Here is a 13,231-nt window from a genome sequence, read left to right on the forward strand (position 1 = left end):
CACCTGAAATACCAGTTAGTATGTGATAAATTCTGACCATTTCTCCTACAATGATTTGACAGCTAGGGAAATAAACCAAAATCTTTACTTGAATACTTAGTGCTCTCTCTTCTGCAAGATTATACTTATGCAAAAACTACAAATACTAAAGTGAATAAAGTTATCTCCTTAATCTTACTTCCCTCAATACCAGACACAGTTCTGTGGAGGACATAATAAAGCACCTAAGTATTAAATTTGTCAAAGTTCCTTACACACACATTTCAGGAAGACACACACCAAGGTCAGGTCAGTCCCACAAGATACACAGTCCCATCATGATAGAAAACTATAACCACTGTCATACAAGCAAACCTCAGTAACCTACCAGATTTTAGTACTGCAAGGATTTAGCATATAAAGGTCCATGTTTTCCATCAAAATAGCTGAAGTGCTCTGTATAAAAAAGAATATTTTGAATTGTATGGTAGATATTAACACATCACTAAGGGTTTTTTCTCTCTCTCCAAAAGTAAGTTTGATATTAGTTATGTAGACTAATACCAAGTTTCACAACATTCTCAGCAACATAATATACAGGAGATATGCCATACTACTCTGGGGCAAATCACAGATTATTTACTATGGTAAGTTATACAGCTTTGTTTGTTGTTCAATTTCTGTACTGAGTACACTCTGCTCCCCCTTCCAACTTGAATGAAAACCCCATCAACTTCACTATAGCAATCCCTCTTAAAAAAAGGAACAGATCATAGTTCATGTCCCATTTTTTATAAATCAAAAATTACAATAAACCCAAACACAGAAATAAAACATTACTTCAGAAGTCAGTGTTCAGTTTTAACCAAGTTTACTTTGTACAACTACTTGCGTAAGAGTAAACTAAAGTACTTCATACTAATAATCAGTAGATGCTTACCTTTGCCTCTGGATTTGCTGCCAAAATTTTGGCACCGCACTCTACAGAGGCATAATTATTTCTATTTTTCTGGACTTTTTTTGTGGAATGCTGCCCACCAACAGCAGAAGGGTGCATTGACTGACCTAGAAACAAGAAAATACTGCTACTATAACAAACCACATGAACAAACAGTATTTTCACTTTCAGAGAACTTCTGCTCACTGCTTTTATATAATAAATGCTTTTATAATTACATAATTCTAATAGAAAAAGGAAGTTCCAGGCTGCAATCCAAATTTAGACCACTTCACTACTCAAATCTGATACAAGATGAAGAGGGCCTGTGTTTAGACAAAACCAATGAATCCTGAACTTACTCTTTTCTTTCTCTACTTCCATGACCTTCTTCTTCCATTCATCAAATGTTGGAATGTCTCCAGGGTCCTTTGGAGTTATCACAGATGTAGGGTCAATTTCTCCTGTTTTCTTATAGTCTTTCTGCAAAAGAACAAGCCACCAGTTGTGAATATTTTTCAGTATCAACGATGAAAACAAAGATGAAATTCAATGCTTTTTAAAAAAATAGCACACACTCATCAAGACAATTGCAGATGCATAATTTGAACTGATGTTAAAAACTCAGTGCCAAGATAAGCTCACAAGCCAGAAGAAACATGTGATGTTTTCCTCCCCAGAATTACAGATTCTTTCACCGAGATGCTGGTAATTTTTGTGGCTAAATTAATATATTTAAAGTAAAATATAAGCATTTTGTCTCATAAAAAAAAGGCCTGCTTTTTCTTCAAGAGTTTTGCTTTTCCTCCTCCTAAGGAAAATAGGTTTCCCTGTAGCAGAAATCTTCAAATATGAATATTGGTCATGACAGAATTCCAGAGATCCCCTGGAGTTTCTGAACACCTCAAAAACCAGCAGAATGAGATATTATTTTGAAGTGGTTTATTTAGTGTTTAATGACCAAAGAAATAATGTTTTGGACTTGACTGACAAATCAGAAATCCTTTTAAGTTAACCATATACCATACCATTTCAAGTCTTCTCTTTTGTACAAGCATATTTCCAACACACCACCAGATATGCAAAAAACTTTTGCTAGACATTTCAAGTGTAGCAGTTTTGTAGATAACATTTTACAGGTAGTTTCCAGAATGACTGATTTGTAGATTGACATTTTCTCTGCACTTAAAGCAAGAACTATTTCACATACAGTTCTATAGTTGAAAGCCCTCAAAAGAGCGCCAAACCCACATATTTGGAGAGGCGACAACAGAATTCTTCACATGACTACACTGCAACAGAACTTTAGATGTGGCATACCCAAAAATACATCCCCACATATATTTAGAAATTAGAGAACCTAAAAAACCCTGTATATTACTCTCCCAAGAAAGTTCAGGATATAAGATCCTCCTTGGAATATAACTGTGGTAAGTGCTAAGTCAAAAAACTGACAGAGTGATCAATGCCAAATCTTACTCTTGCTTAACTCTGACATCAGGCCAATGCCATAATTGCAGTCTTTAAGGCACTAGGTTAAATAAAGTCTTGGGTTGAGGGTTTTTTTAAGTAATGGTTTACACCAATTTATTTGTACTAAGTTCTTTAGAAGACTCTTCCTGATTGCACGTCATTATTTTGCGGCATGCTCTGCTAAATAATCTTGGGAAAAACTTTTTTGCTTTAAAAGGGAGTTATCCAAGTGATAAGTGACAGTTTAAACATGATCCTAAACCAATCAAAAATGGCATTGCCATGGTCTTGGTCATTCTTTACCTGTCAAAAAAGTGTAAGCTTTAGGAAGTGCATCACAGTAGGAACATAAAAGCAGTCATACAGTTAAGTCTAAAAGATCTGTCTAGCTAAGTATCACACTTTAAGAGTGGCCAAATAAGATACAAAATATTTGCGTTTATTCTTTCCTAGGTATCTCTTCCAACTGTTATCTTTACTTCTAGCCATATACTTGCTACTCAGGAACTTCCTGACTCAGTCAAGATTCAACCCTCAGTCTTCTCTTCTACAAGCTTACTTGGGACCCTGTAACAGCTCCCCCTTCTCCTTATTTAAATATATGTAAAAAAAATTCAGTATCCACAGCATCCTGCAGGAAATCCCAATTTAACTATCTGTTACATGAAGAACATTTCTTCTGGATTCTGCTCCAGATAGACTGAGCTCAGAAAAACTGTTCTCTGCCAATGGATCATCCTTGCCACCCTTTTCTCCCAGTTTATTATACCCTTTTGAAATGGCAATGTAAGAACTGCACACAGTACTCGAAATGTGAGGGCTGTCCATTTATACAGTGGCAATCAGAAAAGCGATAGATATTACTCATCTTTAACAATGATAATACCTACTCAGTACACACGGGAGCCTAATGCCTTCTGTTAGGTTATCAGCACTGCTTACCTCCCTTTTTAAGTTCTCCGAGGCATTCAGAGCAGATTTTTGCTCATCTGCCCCCTTTTCGGTTACTGAAACTTTTGATTCAAACTCAGATTTTGTCTTCTTTCCCTTGCCATGTGAAGAAGATATGTTCTCTATATGCTGACCTGCAAGGCTAAAAGTTTTAAGAGTATTAGGACCTATAAAATGATGACATTTTCAGTCATATGCAATATTAAACACACACACACATATATATAGATAAGCAAGCACATGCAAATGTTTGTTGCAAGGCCAGGACAGAAAAGAACAATTACCTTTAAATTATTCAGACTCACAACCTACTTCAATACTCACCTCTCTGGTGGACTGACAAAAGAGGAAGGCTCACTCTGAGGGTCAGCCTCAAGTGTCCCACCAATATCACAGTCAGGTTCTGACTGCTCAGCTTCACTAGAGCTGACTACAGGGATATCAGCACGGGAATTTTCTATTGCACTGAAGGGAAAGAAATAACATGCTTTTTACCCTTCTGATAATATAAGTAGCCCTGCTCATCAACCACATAACTAAAGATATTTTCAAGTTTTGAAAGCAACAGTCTCACAGAAATAATTAAGGTAAGAGAAATGAAGTATGCTATACTTGTGGAACTGCACTCTCAGCTGTACCCATGCAAGAACAGAATTTCCTTTTTCTATTTTTCTGTCTTTCCTGTTCCCAGCAAAGGAACTCAAAGCTAGCTTCTCATCTCCCAACACTCCATCTAGCATCTTATTAAACACTGTAATGGATAATTTTTCCTCATCATCACTACAAACAAAAACCAGCTACACAGTTACCTGACTGCCAGCAATTTTCTCTTTCAACAAAGGAATCAAACACAAGACTGAGTTCCATCACTAAAAGCTCCTAACATTCCCAAGTCAATGGGCAGCAGTCAGAACAGAACTTGGCTAAAACTAGAGAAAAAGGGTGGCATAATGATATATAGTAGAGCCAGTCACAGTTCCTTTCCCGTAGAATGTTTTTTTTGCTGGTGTAATAAAGATGAGGTAATCCAGTAGACTGTTATCCAAGCTGCATCAAGAGCCTGAACTAGTTATCTGCCCACTGCTTTACTTCCTCTCTCCAGAAAGGCTGAACACACTGCATCAGACAAATCCTAAGGCAAAAACTAAAAAGAAAGCCTCCCTATATGCTCTTTAGGAATGATGGAATGTGTGGAGAGAAGATGGACAAGTAATAACTTCCAGTTGATAACTTCCGTGACTGTCCTCTTCTCCAGTACAGGGATGCTTTCATATTGATCTATGTTATAAACCAGATCTAAGTAAAAGCTTTATTCAACATAAGCTTTCTTCAATGTCAACTGCAAACTAGGTTAATCCAATATCATGGTATAGAGCTTCCAAAACACAAACAGCACATCAGCAACTTAAAAGCGGATCTTTTTGGTTCTCTGACTGCTACAATTATCAACAGACACTGCTACAACAAACCCAGGGAGCCCGTTTCAGTACCTTTCATACCATATAAAACAAAAAACTCATACCTATTCAAAACTTCTAGCTATGTAGCAAAATAACGCTGGGAATACAAGAATGTATTAGTTAGAGAGTAATTTCTCTTAACACCCCAAAACGTACACATCTGAGAAGCACGCAGTTTAGCTCTACATGTAACACTAACAACTGAAGTAAGGTTGACCACTATCCTTAAAATTAAAAAGCTCCACATATTCTTGATCTCAGTGGATAGATGACAGCATGAATAATTACCAACTGAATAAAATATGAGACAAGTATGAACCTAAAAATACCTTGATATCAGGGTGTACCTGACTGGCCTCAAGGTTTTTTGGCAGAAGGTGAGTAGCACAAGCTTAAAACCTACACTGCTCCCTCTTCTTTATGTACTTGCATTTGTTAGTAGCTTTCCCTTAATTTTTAAACGGCATTACTTTGCATGGCAGCTGTCTTTACTTGCAGCCAGAAAAGGATATCAGATTATTTTTCGAGAATTTTTCCCTACATCAGGTCTGAATAGAAGAGCTACAATCAGTGCTGTCCTAAAAAAGATTAATTACAAAGTAAAAATAGTTTGGAATAAAATTACTTCCAGAATATTTTAATTAAGAGGTCCTGCTGGAATATCAGACCAATAACACCTAAGGGAGCTGGACTCTGTTACACTGATGGGAATCAGCACCTAAAAAGAGGAAAAAATGCTCTCTAAAGATAACAAATGCAACTGAGTCTTTTTAAAGATCTTGTTTAACCATGGATTTGGTCTACAGCTTTTTTAGACAGAGTTAATCTGTTCAAAAAGAGTCCACCTATTACTATTTAAAGCTAAACTGAAATTTGAAATAATGTATAAATATGCATCTCTCCTATACCCATTCTACCCTTTCTTCCTGTAAATGGTACTAGTGACAGAACACTACCGTCAAACATTAACTAATATATCAGGTGCTCCAAAACAAGTTTCCATCTTCATTTGTTTCATAGTTTTGAGTCTTCAGAGTTCATCACTCTAGTATTCCCCAACTATGACAGCAAGACTCTCTGCAACAGTTACAATATACCAAGCTGAATGTTCAAAATAACATCCTGAATCTCCTTCACAGACCTGACAACACTGGCACTTAACACATTACACTATCAATACAGTAGTCAACAAAAGCTGTAAAAAGAAACACACTGAAGTTACATTCCAGTTTTGATTTATAAAACCTGCAAATTCAGGAAGATTGCTTTCTGGAGATTTGCAATTAAAGACACTTAAGAAGTACCAAGAGTTAGCCATAGAAGCCTAGGCAAGATCAGCCAGCAGACAGGATTTCCAGACTTTTTCTATGGTAAAGACACTAAATTTTGTAAACCAGAGAAACTGGACACTCAAACCCAAAATGCCAAAGAAGTCTACTTCACTTTTAATGTGTTAAATTTTTATCTATCAAAACATCAGATCTTTATCAGCAGACATTCAGAATATATTCCCCTTAGCAAACATTAAAAAGCCCAGGAAAATTTTGTGTAAGTACCTAGAAATGTACACACATGAATTTTCATACTACAGGTCACATTTGATACCACAGCATTCCACAAAAGAAGGGAAACAAAATTAAGCACACAGTCTTGAAGACTGCCTGCAATGGAGGCAGCTCTGCAATACACTAAGTACCAGAATTACAAACTGTCTTGGTTGTATTTATACTAAAATTTGTTATTTCATCAGAAGTCTCTTAATATCTGAACTTAAGACTGTTATGTTTTAAATCCTGGAATAAAATGCTGCTTCCTTAACTGAAAGCAGAGGCCATCACTGAAGCAGCCTTGATGTTGGTTATCACAGGTGTGAAAGCACATTTGTGAAGGGCAGAAATCCTAATGATAAGGACTTGAGGGCTTTTATAATACCGATTATCTAGCACATAAAAGACACTGCATGACTTCTGTCAAAGCAGCATCTTAGAATCTGATAATGGCGATAATATAACAATTCATTGAAGTAAGCAACTCTTAATCCACACACTGAGTAAATGATGACATATTCCATGAGCATTAACACCATAAACCAAAGTACAGCAAAAGAATCCTGTGCAGCAGTCTAGTCTTATCCCCAAAAAACCTGAATAAGTAACACTTAACAACATCAGACTAAGCAATACTCTCTCAAAGACCAAAACAAAATTTGAAAAGCTTACTCGGGCTGTGCAACTGGAGGTATTTCTGAGGTAGGTGAACTGGAAATGTTTTCAGTGCTTGCAACTATGCTAGACGAAGCTTCATTTAAAACTACTGAAGGTGGAGTCTCAACTTCAGGGTGGCTTGCTTCACCCAGTTCTGTAGTCTGTGAAGACATTATAGATGAACATACATTTTTAAAAACTTGAATAGGAAAAACATTCATACAATAACATCTAGTACAGAGTTTTAACAGTTCAGTAGTTCAGATTTGTCATCAATGAACCTGATAACCAGACAGAAAGACAGTTAAGAATTAAAGCTTCTTTCTTCATAAACCTAGGTGGTATTCAGTGTACTCTGCAATAGCTGCAACACTCTTCTATAGTCTACAATAATAATATAAAAATATTAATGGGAGAAAGCTAAAACAGACTGCTATGATCACCAAGTCTTCTCAGTGAGAAGGTTTTTTTTTTTTAAGTTTTCTTCATAGACAGACATCCACATCTATATAACATCAAATTTAATTTATCTTGGAAAGATTTTAGTCAGTACCTACAAATATTACTCTTATTATTACTTAAACACGTGGAAAATGCAAGATCCATTAGTCCACACGTTTTCTCTGCCAGTTGAAACATAAGTCTGACAACAACCCTGTGTGCAAGTGAAATGCAATAGATGGTTACTACAAGATTTAGATAACCAAAATGAAAGACTCTGAAATCCAAGATGCCCTTGAAGAGTGTATGGAGACAGTGAATGAAATAAAAGTCTTGCCTGGTCAGATTTTGTGAAGTCACCAAGTACCTCTTCTGTGGAGTAACTCCACGTACTTGAGTCTGCATGCTCAGATTCCAGCCTTGGACCAGCCTCTTCCCCCTAGTGCATTATAGGTAAAACAACAGTAAGTATGCATTAACACAGGGCTCCTGTTCTAGTAAGAGGAGCTACCTTTGGTACAAACTGAATACTACCACCTTTACAAACACCAGAATACCAACACGAAGTTAAACTACATCAATCTTCAGAGCCACTGCCCACATATGTTTAAAAACTCATCTGTACAAAGACTACAGCAAGTTAAAACAATTCCGTTAAATCTTCACAGGAAGGAGAATCTTAACATTGTCTTGAATCGTTCCATTTGTGCACTACAGAGTTAATCATTCTTCTATGACTTCCCACACTGACAAATACACCTTATCTCCTTGCTGCCCAAAACAAGAGGGAAAACAAACCCCTAAAATTACTTGCAACAAAACCATTTAAAAAAATAACACCTGGCACATTTCAGTTATAGCAGTCTTATCAGCAGAATTAGAATAATTTCACAGGTCTGCTGTAACCTTTTAAAGCAACTTTCTCTTTTACAACTAAAGATTTATAATCAAGTGCAGGGAATTCAAAGTAAAAAAGAATACACACTTGAGGGAAAAAAAGTTTTAAAACCACCACACTGTAGAACTAACAATAATTTACTTGCCCTTCAACTTTTTTTTTTTTTTTTTTAAATTGCAACTACAACATACACAAGTTATTTGTGAGCAATGCTTTAAAATACAGCATGAAATCTGGTAGAAATTTCACACCCCTCATTTTATAAGGGCTATCTAAAATCCTGTGGTCAAATACTGGAAGTGCTAATGTCTGGATCCAAAATGGGGTGCTGTGCTATACAAGATCACACTCTCAAATGGATGTAATCATGTAAAAGCATACACTGGAAGAGCAGGAAGTACAAATTTGAGCAGACAAATCTTTAAAGACAACACCTAAGAAACATTTTTCCCCAAATATTATTAGTTTACTTCCTAGTTCCTAAGATTAAATAGCATCAATGCCTCAAAGAAACAACTAATCTAAGGAAAACTAGTCAAGCGAGACTGCTCCTTTTGAGTAGGACAGCTCCAGCAGCCTAGTTAGGAGTAACAGACACATGCTTAAGATTTCCAGTACACACAAGATCTTTTTCTTTAATGAGTAAAGAGTACAGCATAACGTATGAGCTTTCACATCTTTGGGTGTAAGTTCAGAAATCTACTTAACAATGCAGCCATGTTAATAGAATGAAGGGAACAATGTTGCAAAAAAATTAGGAAAACATACACCAGTGGCTTCCCAGTCTCAACGCTTTCTTGATCTTCCCAGTTCTATTACATCAGACATTAAAATGAAGCAGGACCTTTTTCAGGCAGCCAGAAGAATAGGACTGAATGCTATTTGGCCACTGCAAAAAACCCACAGCTATCCTATATGCTGAAATGGTTAAGAAACCTACAATATTTGAAGTATTTTTTTTCTGGTCAGGCATCTCTCCACTTGAGTCAACTAGAATGCTCAACATTTTCCAGGTTCGATGTGGCATATAAAAGCTTTCTTGGAATAAGAACCCTGATTAGCAGGGCCCCGATTAGTACTGCTACTGATTGATGGAGGAAATGGGAAGACAGTAACATCAAATACTACCCATGCTTATCATAGGGCTGATTCTTTACCTGTGTAAATAAATAAATGAAATGACTATGACTTTCTGATATGACTCCACAGCTTGGAAACTCACTATGAAATTGCAATATGCAGAAACTAATAATGAGTTAATCAGGGTTCTACATTACACCCAATTTAACCTGAAGTGCTAAGTAAGAAAGAAAAGGGCAGAATCTTGATCATTAGGACTTCACATATGTATTTTAGCTTTGTTAATTTGTATTAAGCACGAGGAAAATAGTGATAAATACTGACTTAATAAAACAATTACTGTTAAATCTTCTATTTAGGATTACAATAATTTGGGCGCTGCATTTTCAACACAACACAAATACAACTGCCATACTGTGGCCTAGACTTATCCAGGCCATCACCTCTCACTGTGGTCTCTACAGAGCCACATACTGACTCTGACTTCTAGCATCTGGTACACAATAAAAAACAGCCACCATTACTAACTTTACTATTTGTTCCCATACACACACACAAACTGTCCAGCTATATTGTCACATAACTGTAACAAATTTGAAGTAAACAAAAACTTGGAAGATAACATCATGGCTCACAGAACAACTGAGTACATTAAACTTAGCCAAGAAGACTATGAATCAAAGTGTATGATCAAATTTTCTATTTAGTATCAAGTAAGACATGATAATTAACATGATTTATTCAGCTTACCTTTTCCTTGACGTTTTCATCATCATTCGCCAGGGCACAAGCATCACTCGAAGCATACTGCACGGCCGATGAAAGACCGTCTTTACAAAAGACATGCCAAACAGGAAGCCTATTAAAAAAAAAGTCAAAGTCTTGATTTTAAAATAATATTTTTAAATTCCCTCAGCATTGCCTCCCTCAACCTTTCTCAGTTGTTCCCATTAGGTGCCTAAAAAATAAAAATATACAGGCACAGTTCATAGATACTCATTTATCAAAACTACTGGAGGACTTTAAGAAGTCAGTAACAGAAACCACACTATAAATTTACTACTTCCAAAAGACAACAGTATCAGCAAAACAGTTATCAGGGTGATACCATGTCACAAAGTGGAAGCTGACACAAATTATTTAAGTTACTGCAAGTTCAAAAGAATCTGAATCAACTATATCCTTTGTCATATAGTAATAGGATATCTTTAGTAATGATTATTACCAAGCAAAAACTAAAGCCACAGGTCGATAAAATAAGGCTCCTTATTTCCCTGTACAGATCACACCTGAGAAAATTCTGTATGGTCATCAAGCACATTTAAGAGAATCAGAAAAAACAAGTATATTAAACAAAATGCCTGTGCAAAAACCAATTAAAATGTAGAGGCAAATGGCAAACCAGGTGCTGGCTTTAGCTACAACCTCCATAGAGATTCGTTTTGTGCTTTCAGTTCTGAAACATTTAGCTTCTCAGTAGAAGTGCATTTATTTCCATAGAAAAGCAGGCGACAGCTACACAAACACTTGCACCTGAAAAGCATCTTTTGTTGCTTACAGTGCATGGCCCCTTCACATCCTAGATAACATCCATACAGCAAACCATTAGGCCTCGAGGCTCAAAGGCCAGTAAAGGTCTTCATGCAGACCGAGTAAGTCTATTAAAATGATACATAAATTGAGTTTTTAGTGGAGTTTTCAACAATACTTGAACATCAGAATCACCTGCCACTTTAAAGCCAAACACTGCTCTGCACCCTGAAAAAAGGGCTGCTGCCCCCTCCTCCTCCTAAGGGGAGACAAGTCCATAGCAGATCTTTAAACATACAAGAAATCTGGATACAGCAACCTTCTGACGTAAGTTTTGAGAACTAAAACATAGCCTTAAGAGTCAGTCATAATATAAGAGTGTTAGTAGGTCAGGATTTGCTTACACAACTGGGATCATTCTAGTGTTTAGAATTTGAATTAGCAGTCATCTTAAAAGCCTGAATATCACCTTTACTGAAAAACATATGCAGCACAGATTCCTCCACCAAGGAGGAATCCATGGCACAACAGACCATAATCAAGTACTAAATTCTAGAAACAGTTTCATGTATGTATATACACACACACAAGGAGCACTACTTCTCCAGGTTGCAGTCAGTCACAAAATTGGGCTTTTATTGTAAAGATATAAACATACTGCTCCTCCTCCACCCACACCAGCAAGGCACTAGCCACTCTAAATCCAGGTCTCTTACCACCAAAGAGCAGAAGATAGCAGGCAAGGAACTTGTGGGATCTGACATACTATTCTAGAGATGGACAAATAAGGTGTCCCAGGTCTGTCTCAGTCCCACTGCGCCTCAGTAATTCCTCTTATCTTTGAGGTAACAAGCCTTCCTCTGAACTAAATGGAAGCTCTCAAGTCAAGCAGAAGAGCTGTAATTACTGGAAACTAAAGCACTGAATATAAGAGTATGAAAACATTTATAACCTCATAGAGGGTACAAAGTCTCACATCTCAGTTAGGTTAAAATAAAGTATATGCATTCTCACACATATTAAATTCCCATTCCATCCTGTAGTTACATCTTAAATTCCTACCCCACCATGTACTAAGTTTTCCATCAAACTTGTCTTATCCTAAGCATAGGACATACATATAAGAGACTGAATGAAATGTCACTTGGAAAAATTAGTTATGCAAATACTTCAAGTCATTTTTCTGAAAAGTGGTTTCAATAATTTCATGGAGAAATTCACATGCTCTTATTTCCAGTACCTCTGGTCTCTCCCTCCAGCTATGACAACTCCCTGGTTGTTCATAAAAATACAAGACCAAAAATTATACAGAACCTACTATAGCTCATTCCACTTCTGTTATATATGTGCACAAATGTTATTTCCTATTTTGCTTACACTAAGGGGGGTGGAAATCTTCAGTGCGTCGTACAGAGCAACATCAAGTCCCTTAATGTAGAAAAGGTATCACTGGCTGCGAATCAGCGTTTTAAAACACAAGGTATATTTTCACAACCACATTAATAACTACTTTAGCACTTGCAGTCACAAAAAGCACTCAGCACAAAAGGCATACATTTCTTGCCTTAATATATTGATACTTTTAACACAACAAATCATGCTTTATAAGGGCATGAATGCAGCTTTTAGAAGAAAGCAGTTTGACAGTTCATAGATTCAAGCTATTCTGACATAATCTGTGTCCAGTATTCAATTTGCTTATTTTCTGAAATTCTTCTGTTTACTCCCCAACTCAAACATGATGCTTCATGTCTCCCAAGAGCTCTCTAAGCAAGGGAGGGGACTGAGGATTCATTTTGTATGTGTGCATGCATGCACTGACAGGAAAACCTGAGCCCTACTGCAACAGAGTGCAGCAGGGAGGATGTATCAATTCAACTGTTGCCATCAAGCTCCGGCAGAGCACAAAGCCACTTGAGACCAGCCATTCTGTGAGAAGTCAAATTGATCACCTGATCAGGACCACCACTACTCTCTATTCTGTCTTTTAGAATTATGCATATTAATTCAACAGGCTTCTTCAGCCACAATCTGATAAATAATACAGCCCATAATAAAAAAACTTTGCCAAATGGCATAGCACCTCTGCTAAGCATCTCTCTGTATGCAGAAAGACAAACATGAAAACCTGTGTTTACAGAGAACAGAATTCCCCTGGAATTTAGTAAACTTGCACAGCATGTCCAGTGAAAGCACAGCAGCTTCTGCATCTGTATATCCTTCCCTTTCCACGCCAAAAAAGTAGTATTTTAATGCTGACTCAGAAGCATAGAGATCT

At 36.8% G+C, this 13,231-nt stretch overlaps 1 protein-coding gene across 3 annotated transcripts in view; it reads right to left on the reverse strand.

Moving 5' to 3' along the window:
• SUCO (SUN domain containing ossification factor) overlaps positions 1 to 13,231 on the reverse strand; it is a 41,662-nt gene that overhangs the window by 19,485 nt on the left and 8,946 nt on the right. For 2 of the 3 annotated variants that reach the window (XM_074906844.1, XM_074906843.1), the window contains exons 2-9: positions 10,174 to 10,282; positions 7,783 to 7,884; positions 7,020 to 7,165; positions 3,665 to 3,805; positions 3,332 to 3,482; positions 1,279 to 1,399; positions 920 to 1,044; positions 368 to 435 (exon numbers count right to left, since the gene is read on the reverse strand). In XM_074906844.1, the coding sequence (XP_074762945.1) occupies positions 368 to 435; positions 920 to 1,044; positions 1,279 to 1,399; positions 3,332 to 3,482; positions 3,665 to 3,805; positions 7,020 to 7,165; positions 7,783 to 7,884; positions 10,174 to 10,282 (963 nt within the window). Of the gene's footprint in view, positions 1 to 367; positions 436 to 919; positions 1,045 to 1,278; positions 1,400 to 3,331; positions 3,483 to 3,664; positions 3,806 to 7,019; positions 7,166 to 7,782; positions 7,885 to 10,173; positions 10,283 to 13,231 lie in introns of those variants that run through there. The other variant, XM_074906845.1, reaches the window with a different exon arrangement.

This window comes from Athene noctua, chromosome 5 (genome assembly GCF_965140245.1).
Source record: "Athene noctua chromosome 5, bAthNoc1.hap1.1, whole genome shotgun sequence".
Classification (NCBI taxonomy): domain Eukaryota; kingdom Metazoa; phylum Chordata; class Aves; order Strigiformes; family Strigidae; genus Athene; species Athene noctua.